General features: G+C 37.6%; 1 protein-coding gene across 1 annotated transcript; it reads right to left on the bottom strand.

Annotated features, from left to right (window-relative positions):
* Positions 1–8: 8 nt before the first annotated feature.
* On the bottom strand, positions 9–22,140 carry LOC139970809 (putative E3 ubiquitin-protein ligase UBR7). Its single transcript, XM_071976820.1, has 12 exons — positions 21,847–22,140; positions 16,429–16,565; positions 12,036–12,096; positions 10,622–10,717; positions 10,142–10,195; positions 9,210–9,318; positions 7,709–7,797; positions 4,939–5,091; positions 3,887–4,132; positions 2,260–2,425; positions 1,514–1,575; positions 9–215 (listed from the first exon to the last, which is right to left on the bottom strand). Exons 1-12 carry the CDS (start codon positions 21,979–21,981, stop codon positions 123–125), a joined length of 1,401 nt encoding a protein of 466 aa, XP_071832921.1. The 5' UTR covers positions 21,982–22,140; the 3' UTR covers positions 9–122.
* Positions 22,141–22,605: the final 465 nt, after the last annotated feature.

The raw sequence follows: 22,605 nt of genomic DNA, 5'->3' as shown, positions 1-22,605 counted from the left end.
GATAGTGCAAAATTTTCACAATGATGTAGATAGACAAACGACACTTTATTTTCATGATTTCAAAGAATGAGTTGTGCAGAGCTTAAAACTTGGATGTATGATGCATTGGCTATGCCTCATCTCTATCGACAAAAATACTGCATCGAGTCCGTCTTTTGTCTCTTCCGGGCTTGCATCTCTCCAAAGAAATTGTTGATATCTTCTGTTTTGACGACCTGTGGTGAAATGTAGCGAAAAAAATGTGTTAGCACGGTGGATACCGATCCCTTTATTTCCACAGACAGGAAAGAGATGAAGGAAGGAATAATGAACACATGATTTGGAGAAAACGCTCGAAGAAAAATGTTCATTTGGAACAAGCAGATGGACAAAGGAGATAAAATGAACAGCAAATTATCCCATGACTTGGAATTTACATATCTGTTCACTTGGTACAGACAATTGACCAAGGGATGAATGGATGAATTAGCAAATGAATGTAGGACTGATGGATGATTGACAGAAGGACAAGTCAGAGATGAATGAACGACTAATGAACACATGACTTGGAATTTACATATCTGTTCACTTGGTACAGACAATTGACCAAGGAATGAATGGATGAATTAGCAAATGAATGTAGGACTGATGGATGATTGACAGAAGGACAAGTCAGAGATGAATGAACGACTAATGAACACATGACTTGGAATTTACATATCTGTTCACTTGGTACAGACAATTGACCAAGGAATGAATGGATGAATTAGCAAATGAATGTAGGACTGATGGATGATTGACAGAAGGACAAGTCAGAGATGAATGAACGACTAATGAACACATGACTTGGAATTTACATATCTGTTCACTTGGTACAGACAATTGACCAAGGGATGAATGGATGAATTAGCAAATGAATGTAGGACTGATGGATGATTGACAGAAGGACAAGTCAGAGATGAATGAACGACTAATGAACACATGACTTGGAATTTACATATCTGTTCACTTGGTACAGACAATTGACCAAGGAATGAATGGATGAATTAGCAAATGAATGTAGGACTGATGGATGATTGACAGAAGGACAAGTCAGAGATAAATGAACAACTAATGAACACATGACTTGGAATTTACATATCTGTTCACTTGGTACAGACAATTGACAAGAGGATGGATGGAAGAATTAGCAAATGAATGTAGGACTGATGGATGATTGACACAAGGACAAGTGAGAGATAAATGAACAACTAATGAACACATGACTTGGAATTTACATATCTGTTCACTTGGTACAGACAATTGACCAAGGAATGAATGGATGAATTAGCAAATGAATGTAGGACTGATGAATGAACGACTTATGAACACTGACTTGGAATTTACATATCTATGGTATACAGGGTATGTTCTTTGACATTCTGCCGCATAGCTTGATTCAAAATAAGTATTTCTTTGGGGCAAACGTGCGCTGTTGTTCAACCTTAATCTACACGATATGTAAGACTCATGTAAGGAGATAAATAGTATTCACCTTTCCCTTGTCAGCAAATGACTGCAGAAAGTCTCTGAGCTCGGTTTTCATGTCATTGTATCCTGTCAATGGTAGAAAAGAATGTATTAAAAACAAAATTACATGTAAGATGAAAAATATATATAAAAAACTTACAAAGTACTCAAAGACCCCCGCCTGTAGTTGGTTCTCAATGGTCATTGTAAACTCTAATGCAGGTGACAATTGGAGATATTAATACACAAGTTGATGGGCTTTATGCATTACACTATGAACTTCACTTTATATCTAGTCTTAATGTTCATCCAATTTATATTAGGACCTGACATTTGAAATAACAACACAAAGTGAAGTCCTTTATAGCCATATGACAATGAAGTCTTATATCTCTGCAACTCAAAGAGTGGGGACCATGACCATTTTAGGGGTCCCTCAATGTCTTTTGGAGGGTTTTTGGGGTCACAAAAAAAAAAGCAGAAAAGAAATGGAGACAACCTTGAAAAAAACTGACTTCAAATGTTGCAAACTGTAACACCATTTTGCAACTAAGCACCCTTTATCAGATAAAAGTTGCTCAAAGGAGGAAGGGGATAAATCTTTCTTACAGCCACAAACTCCACAGCCGGGGGGTCGGGGTGCCAAGATGATGATGAAGCTGAAAATTGGATGTGACCAAGCAAACAACTTTGAATAGCAGGGTCTTATATCACAAACAAACATAAAACTTCCAGTAAATAGTGATGATAATATAAGCATGTCAAGAATACCTTGCAGGACTTCCACCTGCTGTGTCCGGTCAAGATGAGACAGAGCCTGAATTCCTTTCTCGTATTGCGACATACCAGATTGATTCAGCTTGCCTCTCTCTTCGTACGCTAGGACTGTGTCGTCCTCTCTGACCAGGAACTCTACGTGTAACCTCTGGTACATTTCCTGAGAATGGAGAATAATAATTTTAATTAATATTGAACTAATGTCACTTTCTGTTGATTGGATAAGTCTTTAAAAAAAAATAGTTGGCTTTGTAACCTCAATGAATTACAATCACAAACAACACATATGATTAAAAATAACATCAATGCTGTTTCTTATGTTTCTATATTATCTAAAGAAAAAGTTTACACAAACAGATCTGTATCATTTGAACCTTGCAAACAAAGCCTTTTCATTTTATCCTGAAGGTAGAAATAGGCTTAGAATTTCTCAGTACATGCTTCCTCAACAAGAAACATTGTTTTAAGATGTCAAAACAGATTGTCTCATGCCAGTGTACTTTCAAATTTTACACATGAGCAAGTTTGAATTAATCTAATTTCGATTCCTCCCGGCCGACAAAGATCGACGATGATCTACTAGCATTAATCCAACCACGAACCAGATCTCTGACAAACGATAACAAGTTTACTTTCACTTAAAGGATGAGCCTTCACATGTCATCATCTACAAAGGAAAGAATAACTTGAATGTTTCTATACTGTAGCTATTCTGGTTTTCAAGATATTCGGTTTCATGATATGGTGGATCTCTGGAATGTTCCTTTAAGGCTACTTGATAACGATGTCCACTCCTCCTCAGTGCAGGGATAAATGTTTATGGAAATCCACTGTTATATTAATTCCAATTAAAATTAACTGAAATGTAGGACTTTTGGATAGCCATTCATTTGTCAGTGGTTCTTGACAAAATTGTAATGCATTGTAACCATATGTTATTTGAGGCCATCCAAAAGTCTTATTTTCCTTGTGAAGTAATACTATAGTTTGCATCTGATGAAACTGACCTAATCGTCTGTATATTGTGTAAATTGGAAAGATTTGTTGCAAAAACTTCCGGATCAACAGTGATAGCTATGCTCTAAAGAATGTACTTTGAGGTCAAATTTTACAAAATGCATCTGGCAACAGAGAGAGTGAAATCATCATGGTGATTGAGCTGAAATGGCTTCGGTTTTCTTCATCATGCAAAGAGAATATATCCACAATGTACCATAAATAATCTTAAAGCAGAAACAGTTATGGCTTCAATGCTGAGCTCATCAACAGCTTCTCATACATGTTCACATTTCACAAGTAACATTTGTGCAAAGCGTCTGCCATGAATGACATCACAGATAGAGCAAATAATGTATCTCTCAGAGTAACAAAGAGCTTTTTTTTGCAAAACAAAACATGAGTTTACCTTCATATTATAAACAAATTTGGAGTTACCGGCGGGTTTATTGCTTTGGTATTTTGAAGTTAGCAGCGAGATACATATTTTGGTTTTTGATACAAATGTTGAATTGTCTGTCACTAAACTATCCCCTTTAACGCTTTGCAGACTATTTTTTTTTTTTTTTTGTCAGTGAATGCTGATAACATCAAGACATGACCTAAAGACAAATTTAAAACTTACCATGCATGAGTGGCAAGCACATAGCTTAGATCTCCAACTATTCTTCCAAAAGACAGCACCATCCGTTTTCTTCACTGTCCGATTCTTCAGCTGCTCCAGTTGACAAGATGAAGATGATGAAGATTTACCATCTTCTGTTTTATCGGTGGTTTCACCTGAGCTTTGTCTGGATTTTTCTTTCTCCTCGTTGTTCGTTTCTGAAGGCTTTCCATTGGAATCAGAATCCACAACGCTAGAGGGTTTCGTCTACGACAGACGAGGGATAAAACAAACACTTTGATATATCATGAAACACATTATCTCGTGAGGACCACCACTCTGTCTATTAAACATGTAAACAACTATTTAAATAATTCACCTTGTAAAGCATATAACAAAATGCTGTACAGTTACAACCAACATGAAAGATCATCTTTTGATTTACAGATAAGTTTGAAGACACTTGTTGGCACCTTTTCAAGTTTTACTATTCTTACAGGCTATGAGAGTAAACACTTTGCAATGTTTTAAAATCCAATGCAAACAAGTTTGGGTTGTCTTTCCGCTAAATACTGCCAGGTAAACACAGCATGGGATCTATGTTTATTCCTAAAATATACAAATGTTGGCCCAAAGCAGTGTCCTTAGTCATTATCAAAAAATTACATTTTGAATATTTTGAAACAGTCTCTAGACTTTGGACAAACTTATTGGAATTCATAGTGATGAAGCACACAACAAAATCTTCTACTATAAAACCATGTTGAGAATCATTTCTCTGGCTTACGCTTCTACTGAAGGTAAAGTGACCAAGTTATCTCAGATTTTACACTGCTATTGGCTGATTCATATATTGGCGGATACAAACCAGCTCCTCACTGCTGCAGTAGACAAGGTAATGCATGGGGAGGGCATTGGACACTGAAATGTATACCACTTCACTAGCCACATGCATTGTATGTCTGATTTAGTAAAGATGCAAACACATCTCCACAATAATGCTACGGCGACATTAACAGCAACATACATTACCACCAATATGGAATTTACATACACAGCTAGATTTAACTTACATGGGATGAGGATGATGTGTCATCCTTGTGATTGGCATTATCTTTGTCCGCCTCTGGCTTCTCCTCCTTGGAATCTGATTTTACCTCGTCTTTAATTGCAGCAGCATCGGCAGATTTAGAAGATTGGAAGACATCTTGGGAAACACCCTGTTCCTGCATAAACATGAGAATTAATGCATATTCAACAAGGAGGATGGATGGGTGGCATCCCATTTGTCAGCACAAGGTCAACAAATGATGGGAAATATTCCAGTTTCAAGGTTTTGAAACCACATTGCATGTCTTGATGAAGATATAATCAAACTTAATTTGAATAACAGCTCTTTATTTTGTCCTTTAACTTTTATACTTAATTTAATCTTGGCTGTGTCAGCCTATGGCAATTGACATTAAACCTGGAGCAAATCTAAGGTATGTAATAATTGTGTAAAAGTAAGAGGGCCTGACGTTTCAATCCTAGCAGGATCTTCTTCACAGGCTGAATGACAAGTAACAGTAACAGAAGGGACAAATACAAGCACAGAATACAGATAGGTTAATGAACAGGGTGAACACAAAAGAGATAGATGTAAGAGGATTAGCTGACAAGGGGATGGAGAGAATATATAATATGTGAATTCTTTCTCCTCCTGGACCATCATCGCCTTTGAACTAACTATCAATATGTTTGAGAAACTGAGCAAATGTTGCAAATAAAGGAAACGATCAATGAGCTGATGTAACCTATTAAACTGTCAGATTTAAAAAGTAAGATTTAGACGGATCTGTTTTGCAATTACATTAAAATTTAAACTAGAGCACCAATGGTGCAGAAGCTCAAACCTTTTCGAGCTTAAAAATGTAGGGCCCACAAAACTTTATTGCCCACCATATTTCAGGCCATTTTTCAGATTCCACCAATTTTGGGCCCATGAGGGATAACCCCCCCCTCCAATAGCAGAACCCTGGCCACACCACTGGCTATAATTCCTATTTTCCCCCTTTAAATCCTATTTTACCCACTCTCTCAAACAATACCACTGACCTACCCTATTAAACTTTCTCCCCTCTACCAGAGCAGACCTGAAGCACTCCTTGCCAAAATTTTGGCTGGCTGCCTACATACCTCAGGCTCAAAGACTTCTAAGAATCGGCAAGTGCTGATTGGCTATAGGGCTCTCATGCTTACAGTTCAACAGTTAATAACAACTCCCAGTCCTGCTTTAATTCAACTAACAACCTCTGCAGAGCTTAACCACAAATGTAAACAAACACTGCAGAGACTGGGAGACAAATTAAAGGAGCTTTGGCAAAAGGTGAAGGCTCAGATTTTTTTAAACAATGGGGATTAATTGTAATTAATTAACTTTTGACCAAAAATTATAAGGCATCACCTTATTCATACACAATCAAACAATCATCAGTTCAACTTTGAATATGATCCATCAAAATCTTGAGGAGATTGAGATATTTGAAAATATTACAAAGAATGACCCCCGATGACCCTCTAAATGACATTTGACCTCAATTTTCCGAACACCCCTCGTAACTATCATCGAGAGGAACATTGTGACCAAGTTTCATTATAACTGGCCATACACTGTACGAACAGGAGCAATTTGAAAATATAGGGCCACGGCCCGGGCCACAAAAGACCCCTAGTTGATCTTTGATCTCAAATTCATGAACACCCTGAAGGTAAAACTTCCATAGTACTGTCGTGACAAACCCTCAACATTGTAACATGGAATCTGTAGGAGAAGAAGCATTTTGCGTATTTCCACAAAATGGCCCATTACGGCCCACAGGTGACCTTTGACCCCAAATTTCGGACCATCTCTGATGGCCCTATACCTTATGGTCCTTGTGTCCAAGTTTCATGAAATTCCATCAAACACTGTGCGAGTGGGAGCGGTTTTACCAATTGTTGACGGATAGAGTGATAGACGCTGCACTGTAACAATAGCTCACACCAGCATGCTGGTATGAGCTAAAAAAAAATGTGGCTTTTAGAGCAACTGGATTGTTTAATTACTAACATTTTAGGTTAAACATTTCATTAAACATGATGCAACTCGCATCTGATTCAGGAAGCTATGAGAGCCATGTTCTGTATGAATGCCAAGAAATGTATCAAAAGTACCTCTTTTTTCAGTAAATACAAAGCATTACTTTTTTTTGTAACAGAAAAGGGCCCTTTACCATTTTTGTAATCAAGAAGGTCCCTTTTCAGCCTGAGGAATAATGAGACAAATGCTTTCTGTGTACACTACCTTTCAACCTCACTCGAAAAAATAAAAAAAATAAATATGATTATATTATTAGCATAGATTAGCATTTTAGAGCTATTAATAGATAATTTATAGAGTAAAGATATCTCAACATGCACCATTTGATGTAAATTGGATTTTTTCTGGATTAATTACACCCCCTCGACCATCCCATACACAAGGGTCACCTTCAATGACCTGAAGGAAGCACCCTCTAGTCTATGAAATCCTTCTATATGCCTCTGGCCCTTCTATAAAAGTTTAAACATTTATACCTAACTCAGTGAGGGAAATTTTGGATTCCCCCCCCCCCCCCCCGACCCCAATTTTGCAATCCTGTACGCCACTGGATTTTCTAACAATCTTAATCATCTGGGGTAAAACTTATGCATGAAGTAACGAAACAAGTTTGTCCTCAAAGTGAATTTGAACTGCAAGGCAAATGTAACCATCGGCTCTAAGAGCATAAGGACTGCAATCTTAACTTGATGACATTTTAACAAATCTGTTTTCTAATTTACCTTCCCAGCGACTTGGATAACATCAGTTGGTACCGAATCGACATCAATCTCATGTTTGACGTTGCTTTCATCCTTGACTTCTGTAATATCTGGAATATATGAATAAATTTACCACATTCTTTCGAGATAAATGTAACAGTTTCTTTCCGTGTTTAGCATTAAGCATAAAACTGGCTTTCTGAAAAGTAGAAGATCTGCATTATGAACACCAGCTTATTCACACCAAATCCTATGCAACATGTACATGGTTAATACACGAAGCAATATCTATAGTTTCAACGGACAAGCAGAAGTCTGAAGAATACTAGTAACAAGTATCTATTTTCTATTTCTTTTGCTTTTTCGAATAAGTAACACTAAGTTCATCTGCGATGAAAAATGTTTTTAATATCAGTTATCAGTCATCCATATAAAGTAACTTTCGGCTTCATTTAATCAGATATCTATCCTTCGTGGACCAGCGATGACTTGACAGATATTGGCAGATTTGTGAACTCTGTCGTTAGTGCTGGAAATGAAAAGGTCTTCACAGATCGCCCGGGCGTGTTAATTCCAAAGTACATTGGCATTAGACAGATGATCTTCCTTGACATTTGAAAACAACATGTATGATGCATTAATGGAGAAAGATTAGGTTTAATCTGCAGTTTGCTGATAAAACTCACCACAGTAGTCTTTCTCAAATTTATAAATGTCATCTCTGTTGCGGCAATGCCCCCAGATATGGAGCTAAATTAGTCTAGCCTTAGGATAATATTAGGAAGCTACAACAGAGTACTTTACCCAATGTGAATAGGCCTTTCGAAAGACATATTCAAGGTTAAAAAATAGGTCATGTCCATGCCAAAGTAAACATGAATTTTGGGGAATTCTAGGCGACCTTCTCAGGTTCAGCTGATATTGGGTATATTGGATACACCAGTCATATGAAAACATTAAACCTATGTTCACAAAATTTTGATCATTTTTTGGGTTATTCCTAACTTTCATGAATTTTTGAATTTATAATTAGGAAATTGGAATCATAGTTTGGTAGCTGCTTTAAGAGTCTCAATATCAGCAGAAATACATTTCTTGGCGGAAAAGTTAAATATAGAACACGCAATAAAAACTGCTGTGGAACAAATTAGATGATTCACTGACATGTACATCTACTTCCATGATGAAATTAGAACCTTCAGGGCCTTCACTGAAATCTATGTCTATTTTCAGGTTTGAACCTTATTTCATAGTTTTTTCTATGTTCTCTTGTATAAAATTGCAATTTTCGTTTTTTTTCCATATAAGTTTGTCCATTTTTGGTTCCTTTTGTTCTTCCATAGGGGTCTACTTGCACAAGTTCTGCTTTCCTTAGACCTTCTCTGCTTTCTGGTTAGAAAATTAGTTTTATTCTTTCTCCATTTCTAAGCTTACTCTTTGTTTGTATCAAATTAATTGTAATCTTCCTGATCCATGAAAGTAGAATTAAATCCTGAAACTTGAAATTATAAATCACACTCACCGACAGAATGTAGTGTATAAGCCCAGAGAAAGTCATTCTTTGTCATACAGTTTGTGCAAACCATCTCTTGGTACTCATAGTTGGAAGGGAGTTCCTGGATACCAAGATGCTGTAAGGAATTAGTATAAAAAAGAAAATTAACAGAAGCTGGATTGGTAACATTTGAAAACAAAATGAAGTTCCATCAATATACACTGTCAGATTTTGCAAAGTTGGGCCAAAAGTCTCTCCAACTTATGATTTTACCCTTTAATTTTTTGGGTATATTGGGATATTTAAAAAAAACCTTTATGTGATGCAATGTTGCTACGGAGATACACAATCAAGTCACGGTACTCATACCTGTGGGCAGGAGTTAATCAGTTGGATGGGACATCAATATTTAAAGGAATATTTGTGTCCTGTAGCTTGCAGTGAAACAAATTCAAGTGGTGTGTCACCATTCTAGAAGCTAAAAATCTGCTATATTAAAGGTTAAGAAATCGTAGCCGATAATATTGCAGATTTCATGGCATAGTACTAGTTTGTACAAAAAATGCCATCATCACTTTACTGTACCTTTTACCATAGTTTGATATAAAATATTGGGAAGTACAACTTAAAGATTTTGGTAGGTTTGGGAAATGCACATTGGTCTTCCTGCTGCAGACTCGCTAGGGGCCTACTATCTTTGCATTAACGGTTGGGGGTGGTGCCACCCGATGGTAGGCAAATACGACACAAAATGCAGATCGACAACAAAAACAACAACAAAGATTAGTGCTTTACTCTGTTTGATTATAAGCTATGTCTTGTAGGCTACCAATCTTGCAATGAAACAGACATGAAGGATTGTAAATATCTCTTTAAATGAATACAGCTCTAGAAAGAAGAAAGTGTAATTAAAGGAATTAGTCTCACTAAGTTTAATCATACCTAGCCTACTTACTTACCCTGCCATGAAACCAGTCCTCACAGATTACGCACTGAATCATTTCATCATCGACCTTTTAAAGATCAGAAGAAAGGACGAACATTACATGACTCACGAAGCAGAGAACATTTAAAGTGTTAAGCTGCACCAAAATAAAGAATTACCTTCCAAAATGTTATCAAGAACATCATAAGCAGTGCATTGAAACGATATAGACCTGTGTTGTTGAGTTAAAACCAGTGACAAGTTAAAATAGGATATACTACTTAAGCAAACATATCCTGAACACTGGCTGTTCTAAATTTTCTGTGACCCCTCTCGTCTTCTGAGGGAGTTGTAAATCTTTGGTCGATTCGAATCTATTGAGAGAGGTATGGTTTGAGAATAAATGAGTAAGGGTTAACCCAATTTCTACAGACAACTGCCAGGAAAAGGGGGGAAGGGGTAGGTATGAAGATGGGATGGGGGAAAGGGGGCGATAATTGAGAGAAAAACTTACATTGTCTTCTGGGTCTGGGTACGGCCTCTTGCAGGAACAGTAGAGTCCATTGAAATTTTGATTGTACTTGTTCTCCTCATTCAGGGGATCTTTATCCTGCAAAAAAAGTTCAATTACACCCGATAAAAATTGATACATTTCTGACACAAAAATATCAGAGACAATATGAAAAGATATTTCTGAATTCCAGATAAAAATAAAGCTACAGGGTTGATTCTGCTGCTAAGTTGATTCTTCAGCATTTAAAGGTTTTAGAATCCTGCCAAAACCATATTGGTACCATCTATTTTCTTATTGATCCAAATAACACATACACGCACAGGTAAATAATTTTAGTGTTTAATTATATGCATTGTAGTTTGAGGGCTTCACATATTGTCTCTTAGTAAAATACTATGTGTTCCTGTGTAAAAAGACTACTATACATCTTTTGAGTTGTATAGCAATGTAATAATCTTGCATAGTATATTGTGATGCGATACCAGATAAGTTATTCCCTAAGGCATCTGATAAACCAACAAAGGCAGGAGTTATTACAACAAATCGCAACCTCTTTGGCTGTCCATTTTTAAGTCTGTGTTTACTGTAAATATATGCTGGAAGCAATCCAAACACTTTCTGTACCCCTCTAACCATTGTTACACTCTACTATACCTACAAAGAGCAAATCTTGTCCTCGTATGTTTTGATCAAGTCAATCAAATTGGCTAAACAATTCTCCATCTTTAATTGGAGTGTGTCTATGCTCAAGCAGGCTCTGGTTTTGAAGTCTTATCTCCAAAGAGTAGAGTAGTGCACAGTAGTGAGTCAGTTGGCAATGGTCGTCTTTACCAATTTCCGATATCATGAGCCGCATATCTACTTTCCCAGTGTGGCTGGAACTTGGTACCCAGCAAATGTTTAAAACACTTTAACAATTAAACCTGCTTGACCAAAAGACCTGCTGTCATCCTGTGTAGATTCAACTTAATATACAGCCTATGCCAGAAGCTGAAAATGAATCCGATTGAACTACATGAAAACATCTTTTGAAAGATATCGTTGAAGAGTTGACACATCCCAGTCTTGAATCCTAGGAAGCCACGGTAATCACTGAATCCAAACGGTTTGGAGTTGCCAAAGCCCCAAATCTAGTAACAAATATGATGTTTCATCATCTTGTATGTTCGTCACAACTGACTTTGACTCAACCTACCGCAGCAGACTTGCCTCTCAAAGTTGTGAAACTGACATTCGTTCACTAAGACCAGAGGTCACTGTGGGGAGGGGGGGATGTGGGGGAAGGGGTGAGTTTCAAAATGGTTCCCAGGTCACACAGTAGAGAGCGCAGTATTTAGAAAGGTAACAGGTAAGTGAGGCAGGGAAGACAATGATACTAATGACAACATGATTGACTATTCACGACATGACTTACGGATACTAGTTTACATGTCAGGTCTGCAAACTTGCTGTTTCCACAGTCACACTTGAAGTTCCTGCAATCCAATAGACAGAGAAGCAGTAGTGCACCTTACGAATGGACAGATTTTCATGAAATTTTCAAACTTAACTTAGAAAAAACTTTATGTATCTCATGAGAGCCATAGACAATGTTGAGAGGAGTATGAAAAGATAAACGAAATAGACTCTCAAAGTTTGTCAAAGATAAAATGAAACATTGTACAATATTTTCTGTACATTAAATGTGTCGGAGTGAAGGACGTTCAACTTAAAACACTGGAGATGACTGAAGATTACAAATGAAAGGTAATAAGTTTCAAATTTAAAAAAAAAACTAAAACACAAGTTATGCACGTTGTGTTCGATGTGTTGGTCGGCTTTACAATTCACTAAAACATGAAACAAGACCCTATTGAACCATTTGACTATTTCACGCTTTGTGCATAGTCTTTATTTGAATTTGATATATTCCACGTACAGTATTGTTTTGCTGTTTTTTCTCTCGGCACAACTTGTAGGCTTCTTTCACGATTTCAGTCCGTGCAAGAAGATCAAATGAACTTTGTTTACTTTTCATTCCCTCTATGTCAGCGGTAGAAACAGGGACGTAGCCAGGGGGGGAGCAGGGGGAGCGACCGCTCCCCCCCTTTCAGTGTCGATTTTTTTTTTTTTAAACTGTCGTTTTTTTAGCATGGTATTTTGTCAGTGCTCTTTTGGTCTTGAATACTCGTCAGCTCCGTTAACTCGATTGTAATCGTAGTAACATTCACGCCTACTGATTCAACTACTTACTTAGTTTGGCAGATGCAATTAGCTAAATTTAGCTTATAGCCAATTACAAGCCTACAGTTGGCCACTGCATAATAAAATACATATTGCCTACCTAACCGCACTCTATGGAATGTCACGAACTGTATGCACAACAACGTCGACAATGTTCGTTCAATGAGTCGTCCTAAGTTGTTGCACGAACAGCATGTTATGAAGCTAAGCTAGCAATCGTACGTGATACGCACTTCCTATAAATAATTATTACACTGCTAATACACTGCGATAACGATATTTGTTTTTAGGCCACTGCATATCTGGCTGTATTACAAAATATGAAAGTTTATTTTGTCCATCAGTTAAGTTCGTCAAATGTATTAAAGTCCAGACATTGGACAATAAACAAGAATCATCCTACTGGAAAACTTGTAAAAGAGCACTATGTTTGTCTTTCTGATATATTATGTAAAAGAACATGTAAAAGAATTTAAACAGGAAACAAAATCTGCTGATACTGATATCATATGATCATGGCGTAGCCAGTATGTAGCACGATAATTTCATTCAACACTCTACCCGCCGAAAAAGACTATAGGATCCGATCTTGTCAGTTTTTTAACATGTAGTTAAGAACCCGTTTACGCAGATAATATTTCAGTTGAGAAAACACTTGAAAAATTTGCATCAGATGGCAATCGTCGGATAGCTCTCGCCTTCTCTTATTAGGCTAACTTAAACATTTACTAGCTACAGTTGTATCAAAGACATTTCTGGACTATCTTTGTATCTACAAGTATCAGAAGTTGAAAAGTAAGACTACTCTGTACATGTACCTTCAAGGGCGGCGGAACCGGGGGGGCACAGGGGGCAAGTGCCCCCCCACTTTTCCTCAGGTTAAAAATGTGCCCTTTTTCTACATAAAACTTGTACTCTTGATCACCTTATTAGGTCAGCGATATTTCAGTAAGAGATCTAATGCTAATTTAGAACTATCAGGGGCGTAGCCAGTGTGTAGCACTGTAGGCCCGGGCGTACACTTTTTTTGGCCAAGTTATCTTTTTTATTAAAACACCCATAATTCAAATCCATAAGCTTGCTGGACGAGTTTAAGAGTCTAGACAGGAAAAACTATTGAAATGAACGTAGCAAGATTATGGCTAAATAAGGTGACCTATTCTTCTGTCATCTAGGCTGTCATTCATATCGCGTGCCGTTTCATTCAATACTCTACCCGCCGAAAAAGACTAGGATACGATCTTGTCAGTTTTTTAACATCTACTTAAGAACCCGTTTACGCAGATAAAATTTCAGTTGAGAACATTCCACAGTCAAATAAACCTATCGTTGATTAACAGACTTTATATGTATAGAGCTGCAGCACTTTGTTGCCTGTTGTTGTCACGATCGGCGTTACAAGTTCCAAAACAGCCTTTTCGATAAACATTTACTAGCTACAGTTGTATCAAAGACAAATACTGGCTATGGTTGTATCAAAGACATTTCTGGCCTATCTTTGTATCTACAAGTATCAGAAGTTGAAAAGTAAGACTACTAAGACGGGGGGGGGGGGGGGAGGGGGCGTTGATGGAGTGATGTGTATACGCAAATAAGATAATACAATAAGATTTATAAAGGGTACTAAATATCAGGCTGCATCAGTCCAATCGAATTTCTGCAAAGTGCCCTTTGACGTCGGTGCCCCCCCCCCAGATTAAAAGTGCTTCCGCCGCCCTTGTGTATGTACCTTGCTAATTTTAATACATTATGTATTATTGAATTACGTACTATTTTAACTCGTTTGTTTTTTGGGTTTGAAAGTGATATTGAATGAGGTGTCTCAAGTTAGCAAGAGGCCAGGGAACCAGAATGAACACTAGGGAAGGGCCGTTTCCAGCCATCTGGGGGGTTTGTAAAACCAAAAATTTTCTTGTACGCTCCGCGCCAACCGATGGTGGCGCTCCGCTTAGATAGTCGTGCCTACAACTTTGAAAATCCATATCCATCGCAAAAGTGCTCCCCCCCTTTCAAATTCCTGGCTACGTCGCTGGGTAGAAACAATATCCACCATTAAGCCGCAGTACCACAGTTCAGAAAACTAATTTTTTTGTTATCGTTACTGAACATTTCACTGCATTTGAGTGCAAAGTGTCTTTGGCTTGGACTAATTTTTTTACCTCAGCTATTTTGTTATTGAAAGTACTGTAGCTAATCTCCATTTTTGGAACGGTAAGGGTCTTATGCTTTCTTTAAAGTACGTACTCGTGATCAAGCAGAGCACAATTAGATCCACACGCTGCAATAAAGATGTAAATGTACACATATCGAATATTCATGATCTCAATTTGCATAAATGTAATCAAGGAAGAGCAGAGTTGAGAGACTAATATCAAAATTAGGGAAACAACACCTGCTGAGTATTAGCATATGAAAGAGAGATAACAAGAAGATGAAAATAAAAATACAGTGAAATTGGGAATCTTAATATGAGAGAAACTAGATGAAATAAGATGATTTAGGCATTGGTTAAAGTTACATCTACTGTACAATACTGTACAGACTACTGCACGTTGGTCTTGGCTATTTTTAAGCTGGAAGAAATGTTTTGCGAACATGTAATGTTGTATGTAAATGAAACATGTGCAACTTCGGTCTGCAAATAGAAACTAGGTTAGTTCATCACCTGCTGGTTGTAAATGAATGTGAGCATAAGTCTAAGGAGGGTTGTAAGTTCCATTTACATTACAAGGTAGTAGTTTACTTGTGTGATTAGATTTTCTCAGAGGTGACTAATACTTGTGGAAATGTGGGAAGCGATTTGAGGGAAGGGAGAAGGATTGAAAGATTGTAATAGTATATCACAATGCTCAGTGACCATCATTATGACTGGAATTACAATGGGGAAGAAGAGAACAGGAGGTCAAGAAAGGAGGGCAGGAAGGGTTTCTGTTATGTCTTTTCTGGGGAAGGGGAGACAAAGGAGGGGGAAGGAAAGATACAGGAGGGGAAGGAAAAGAAACAGGGGGGAAGGGACACAAAGATTGGGGGAAGAGGTCACAAAGGAGGGGAAAACAGGAGGGGAAGGGACAAAGCAGTAAGAGAAGGATAAACAACACAAAAAGGGAAGGAGAGCAACAGGAGGGGAGAGGGTAACTGTGGGGATGGGATGAAACAGTAGGAATAATGGAAACAACACAAACGAGGAAGGGGTGGAAGGAAGGGGTGGAAGGAAGGGGTGGAAGGAATGGGAGGGAAGGGGAGAGTAAGGGAAGGAGGACAAGGCAAACCTGAAGGAGAACATGTCAAAGTTAAAGGAGCAAAGGGCAGAATTAAGGGGAAAACACTCAAAACAGTGCAAACCTAAAAGAGGACAAAGCAACCTTGAAAGCAATGAAGGGAAATATTCAAATAACTTGATGCCAAAAAAATTGCTCTGAATATTTTCATAAATCTTACAATATTGGAGTTCCCCCTCTAAATCACTGTCAGAATTCAATTTACTCTTTGTGCGGCCATTCTATAGGATATGCAATCCACTTTAAATAACAGCACCATGATAAGCTATTCGTGTTTGATATGTATGTCTATGAGTAATGGTTTACCTTTTAGTGTACAGCTCATACATCTCATGTCCGTCGTGGCAAGCATAGCTACAGGCCAGGCAGATGCCTGCCAGGGTCCCCTCTGATGATGATGTGCATGTGTTACAAGCATACAAAGCCTGCCTATCTTGATAGCCCTACAGTAACAAAACAGGCAAAAGAATATATATTAGCCTAAAGGTCAATAATAAATCAGCATTTAAACAGCCACTGATAGCAAATCATCATATCACATCTACAGTGAAAGGATAGGAAAATATCATAGATGCTAATGAAATATGAAAACTACAGAATTATAGTTCTAACACTAAATCAGACAGCCACTGATAGCAGCTCACCATATTATCTGTTCTCTACAGTGAAAAGATAGGAAAATATCATAGATGCTAATGAAATATGAAAACTACAGAATTATAGTTCTAACACTAAATCAGACAGCCACTGATAGCAGCTCACCATATTATCTGTTCTCTACAGTGAAAAGATAGGAAAACATCATAGATGCTAATGAAATATGAAAACTACAGAATTATAGTTCTAACACTGAATCGGACAGCCACTGATACAGTAGCAGATCACCATATTATCTCTACAGTGAAAAGATAGGAAAATAGCATAGATACTCATGAAATATGAAAACTACAGAATTATAGTTCTAACACTGATTCAGGCAGCATAAAACTCTCTCTGGGATCATTCTTAACAATGCCTTTACCTGTTTTATAATGTTTAAAGTGTGAATGTTAAATTTTAAATTAATTAAAATTTCATGTACAGGTACCTAATGAAAGTTAATGAACTAGAAAGCAGCATAGCAATTGCTTATGGGAAACATATACAGACATTCTCGAAATGTAGGGTTGCACAAGAAACAGCAAGGCCTGGAAATACAATCTTGTTAACAATTAGCCAAAGGTGGACCAAAAACAGGATATAATGGGACATGATCATACAAACTTTAATTTTTAATTTACTTGGGATTTTTCTTTAACCTAAAATGTAACTTATGGGAAGATAATTTAAACCGTCCTTCTATTACATTGTGATAGGTAAGACCTCATGTACTGTAACTAGATGAAAATTTGCACCTCAAAACTTTTGAATTTATAACAATATAAAAAGGTATAACCCACAACTTTTGTTAAAAGGATTTTTTGGTTGATTGCTTAGCAAAGTTTGCTTTTAACATTTTTTTGAAACTTTTGGACAAAAACCACATACTTGAGTAGAATTTTTTAGCGCAAGTTATGAAATTTTGTGATATTTGGAAATTATTGATCTGGCAACAGTAGACTGGATGATGTCATCAGGGCACTTCAGCTGAAAATGTCTTTGTTTTTCTTTACTTTGTAACATTTTATCCACAGAAAAAAAAAACGTTTCTACAAACCGGAGGCAAAACTGCAGTGTGGTTTTGATGATGCTACATGAATAATCTTATATGTATGTGACACACTAGACTGTAGGGTATAACCAGGATGAACTATGTACTTTACTCTAAGTAGTACAGCAAGAAGCAATTGAGATATGACAAACAATATTCACATTGGGAGCTGATGACCGAGCTGGAAAATGTTCTTGTATTCAGCATACTGATTGATCTCTACCAAAGACAACAGCCTTCTTCTACACAATGTGGTACACCTACAAGCCGTACATTAAGCAGGCGCCGGACGATTTTTACCCCCTGGTCCCCAAGATTTAGCATCTGGTTTGCCTCTAAAACATCTAACTAGGCGACAATTAATTTCGTAAACACACCTGGTCATTTCCCCAACGTTACTACATCCAAACCTGAAGTTTTTATTTGGCACTGAATCTCTACCATTGCCAAATACGACGGAAAACTTAAATCAAGGGCAGCAATGATAAAATACCGATGATTCACAATGATATCGTCCATTCATTTAGCAATGTTGTATGAATATCAGAACAACATTCATTACACATCTTTGTGCACAGGCATGTATGCAGCGATGTATATAGCAGCTGCAAAAATTATTGACACACTTAAGTCAATGGAGATTTGGTCCAGACTTCTGATTCCTATCTACAGATGCCCTTAAGCTAATTTCCAAATTTTGCAAATAGCCTCTCCGATTCTTACGAGGCAAAACGCATGTTATCTAATAGGCTGGAAGGTGGGAGATACAGTAGATTATAAAACAAGTATTTACAAGGTTTTCACAATTTGACTACTAGTGACCCCAAATGACCTTTGTGACCTCCAGCAAGAAATATAGAGATCTTAAACTCAACATTTCACAGCTACATACTAAATATGAGATTGGTCCAAGATTCCCTTCTTGAGATATCATGTTTACAAGGTGTACACAATTTGACCCCTGCAGACCCCAAATGACCTTTGACCTCCCCAAAACAATATGCTTTTTCTACTCAATTGTGGTACTCCTACACACCAAAAATAGATAGTTCCAAGCTTACCTTCTTGAGATATCCTGTTTACAAGCAAGGCTTCACACACACACACAATCATCCCCCTGCATGACTAAAAAGGTTATGAATATCATCAGAACCAAAAAAGATACATTTTAAAGAAATTTTTAAGTACACACAACTTTGACAGCTTGAAAACAAGCAAAAACTTTAATACATGAGTTATTTTATAAATTTTGTTTGAATTCATACTGTACACTATGGTATCTCAAGTACTGTACGTTTGAGTATTGTGTAGACCAAGCTACTGTACAGAGTGTTTACATTTTTTTATTACAACATATTGTTAACATCATGATTAATAATTTAAACTTGCACAAGCCTTGGCTACATTGCAACAGTACTAAAACTAACATATATTTAGTCACTTTGTGATATAAGTAACGTACCTTGGTTAAGGTGACCTGGATACTTTTTCCAGGAAATCTGGGAATATAGTGTTGTCCAGGCTTGTAGCCAGTATATATGTTTTGTTTTTCTTTTTGTGCATGCTGGAGAAGAGGAGGTCACTAATGTTGCCCGTTCCAGGAGAACATTAGGTTTGGAAAGGAGGATAATTACATGCCAATGGTGCTATAATTTCTATAATTTTTAACTACATTTGTGTTGTACAAGCTTTCATTTTTGTAGCATTTGTTATTAAATGTAAGCAATTCTGAAGAAAGTCTGAGAGATTAGGAAGAGGCCCAGCCCCCTCCCCTCCCCCCCCTGGCAATGGCACTGATGATGACCATATCCATGGTTATTAACAACACTGTGTGCATTAAAAGGGATGGTGGAATATTGAAAGCCTCTTTGTGTTTTGGCAGTTTTACTGTTTCAGGGATGATGAAAAATCACATCTCATCCAGAAACAAGTATTATGTCCAAGACTTTCTTTGGTAGCTGCAAGTCTCATAATTTATCACTACCAACTAAGTGCAAAACGATGTTTTCCATGTGGACTACAGCCTACGAAATTGTGCGAAAATTTGGGTTGCCTGTTACCAGTGTTCGACTTATGGCCAAAAAATTGCATAGCAACAAATTTCGACAATTGCTATACAAAATTTTTGTTGCATAGCAGTTCCCCAATATTGAATAGCAGTTTTGAAATTACCACAAAACGGACCAAATGTTGGCGATCAATGTATTAACTAGAAAATGTTTGTTTATTATTATTATTTATACTAGTGTTGCTACGATATTCGTTTTCAATATCGGTATCGGCCGATATTTGCAATATCGGCAGCATATCGGTATCGGTAAAATTTTGCCTAATTGCCGATAACAGCAAACCGATATTGAACTTTTCTTTTTAACAGCAGAGCTACCTGTACTTATTTATACTTGCAATGATTTGTTAATCTGCCCAAGACGATCCATTTCTTTAGCGTCAGTTAAACTCAGATTCATTTACGATTAATATCCATGGAAACCTGACTCTCCTTAACATCTAAAAACACCTCTACGGCGCGCGAATATAACCAATGACCTTCGTGAACTTTGGCCTACACACAGCATTAGTGCAGCATATATACACTGTACTAACCATTCATTTCCTCAAAGGCCTCCGTGAAAACCTTGAACATGATGCATACAGTAAGTGCACAGTTCAGCAGTGTTGGAAAACCTTGTTCAATTTCCCGCGAACACACTGCCGATTTCCCGCCGGTGTTCGCCTGCCTAGCACGCGTAACGTGCGAGCATAAAGGCGTGGTGTCCAGGGGCCCGTCTTAGGGCTATGGTGGGGTCATGGGGTAGAACCCCTCGTGGGGATCCTGGGGGAGAAAGCCCCCGAAAATTGTTGTCATTTTTTGCGATGTCTGGCGATGAAAAAATTCACAGTTGAGGATGCAAAATACTGATAACTTTTTTTATTTAAATTGTCACGATGAAAATTAAATTGTCACTGATGAAAATTTTAAAATGACAAGTTAAAGTAGCTATATTATGTTATAAAATGAAAAGAGATTTAATCTGTCTTTCAATCTTTAAAAAGTGCAACTTACAAAACTTCTGATATTATGAAACAAACAACGTTCAGCAAAGCCCCGTTTCTAGACTGCCTAACAATGAATAGCGTGCACTATGCGTACATTTTTACAACTGCAGTGTTTAACCCTATACCCAACTACTGTACCAGGGTACATGTGCTGCGAATTTGCCCAGGTACCTTCCCAACAACTGTGAGCTCATCCCCTGTGTAACACCTGTTTGTTAACATTTTTTGGCACGTTGCCAGGGAACCTTTTAGTTACGTGAGATCCGTAACCGCCGAGGTGGTTAGGCTATTCGCTTTACACTGAACTATGGTAGGATATTATTTTTTCAGGTTTTTTTTCGCTATACGGTCAAGTGAATAAGTTGTACATTGCGTATAAACTCAATAAATTATAACTTCTACATTGTGATCGACAGTTCGTAAGTTAAGGTTTGAGTGTTTGCTCCCAAATCTGACTAGGAATTTGTATCGCACAAATCGGCACAATGTGCGATGCTGATTTGGAACGTCTCGCAAGTTTGTCGTTTTGGATCGCATTTTGCGATGCGATACCGGAAAAATCGAACACTGCCTGTTACATTTAAGCTTGCTTCACAGCCTGCAGTCAAGCTCTTCTATGAACGGATGGCCAAACAGGTAAAGTTGTGATTGACAGTTTCACAAATTCTGGGATTCCAGAGACGGTTTTAATTTCAGGTACCTTTTCAGGGACACTAGTCATCTGGGTCCGTTCATGGAATCTGGGGACTGTTCCCAGAAATCTGGTAATGGTGTGTCTGGTCACCGGCATGGTTACACTATTAGGTAATGGCCTAGGCTACTATTTATAAAATTACAGGGCTCGCATGAACTTGAAGTGAGGCGTAGACCAGTCCTAACTACTAGCCAAGTGCTAAACTGGTAGTTACAGTATTACTAGTAGGCCTACAGTAGTCTACTTTGGAATCCATAACGTTGGGCTGGCCTAAGTTCTATACCGTTGTGTATGTGCAACATCTGTCATCGCTGTCACCAAGAACAGCTTTAGCTTCCTCTTCCAGTTCTTCATTTTCTTCTAACACATCCACCATGGACAGCGTACCGCCTCCGTCGCTACTCGATGGCTCCTGCATTATCGTTTATAAAACGCTTACTCTTAGCGAAGACTAATGAGTAACACACTATACTAGTATTATTAAAAAGAATTCATATACTACTAGCCTAACGTTAGGCCCCTAGGTATTTCACAACGATATGTTGTAAGGTTCGTGCGCTTGTGTTTGTTGTGTTGGCGCGATTTGCTTTTCGCAGACGTCAAAACCGCCAGGTAGTATGGAACTGTTATTCCACCAATAATCTTTATTTCTACTCTAATAGCAATGTAAGGAAGCTGTAGGTTTATTTGTCTCATTTGTCTCATTTGTCATCAAACAGACAGGAAAAGATACCAATGATTGAATAAAAGGTACAGTTTGTTTTATACAGTTTCTAATGAGAAGATGACAATCGTCCACTACGTAACCGTGGAGATGTTTTTTTTTCTTCTATTGTCAGTTGCTGTAAATGTCAACCCATGTTTTTTCCAGAGTTCTGACCCTGATGTAATTTATCGGAAACTTAAATATTGCTCCGTGTTCAGTTTGAAGGTCAATAGAGAAATCTTGAACACGATCGCAGTGATAATAGGCCTATATGATACAAGTTAAAGCTACACTTTGCGCTGTGGACTTGCTGTAAACTGAAAGTACCAAGCTGGA

Source organism: Apostichopus japonicus, chromosome 8, assembly GCF_037975245.1.
Source record: "Apostichopus japonicus isolate 1M-3 chromosome 8, ASM3797524v1, whole genome shotgun sequence".
In the NCBI taxonomy this organism is placed as follows: Eukaryota; Metazoa; Echinodermata; class Holothuroidea; order Aspidochirotida; family Stichopodidae; genus Apostichopus; species Apostichopus japonicus.
Note: the sequence above shows the minus strand (reverse complement) of the source record. Positions and strands in the feature narration are given on the sequence as shown.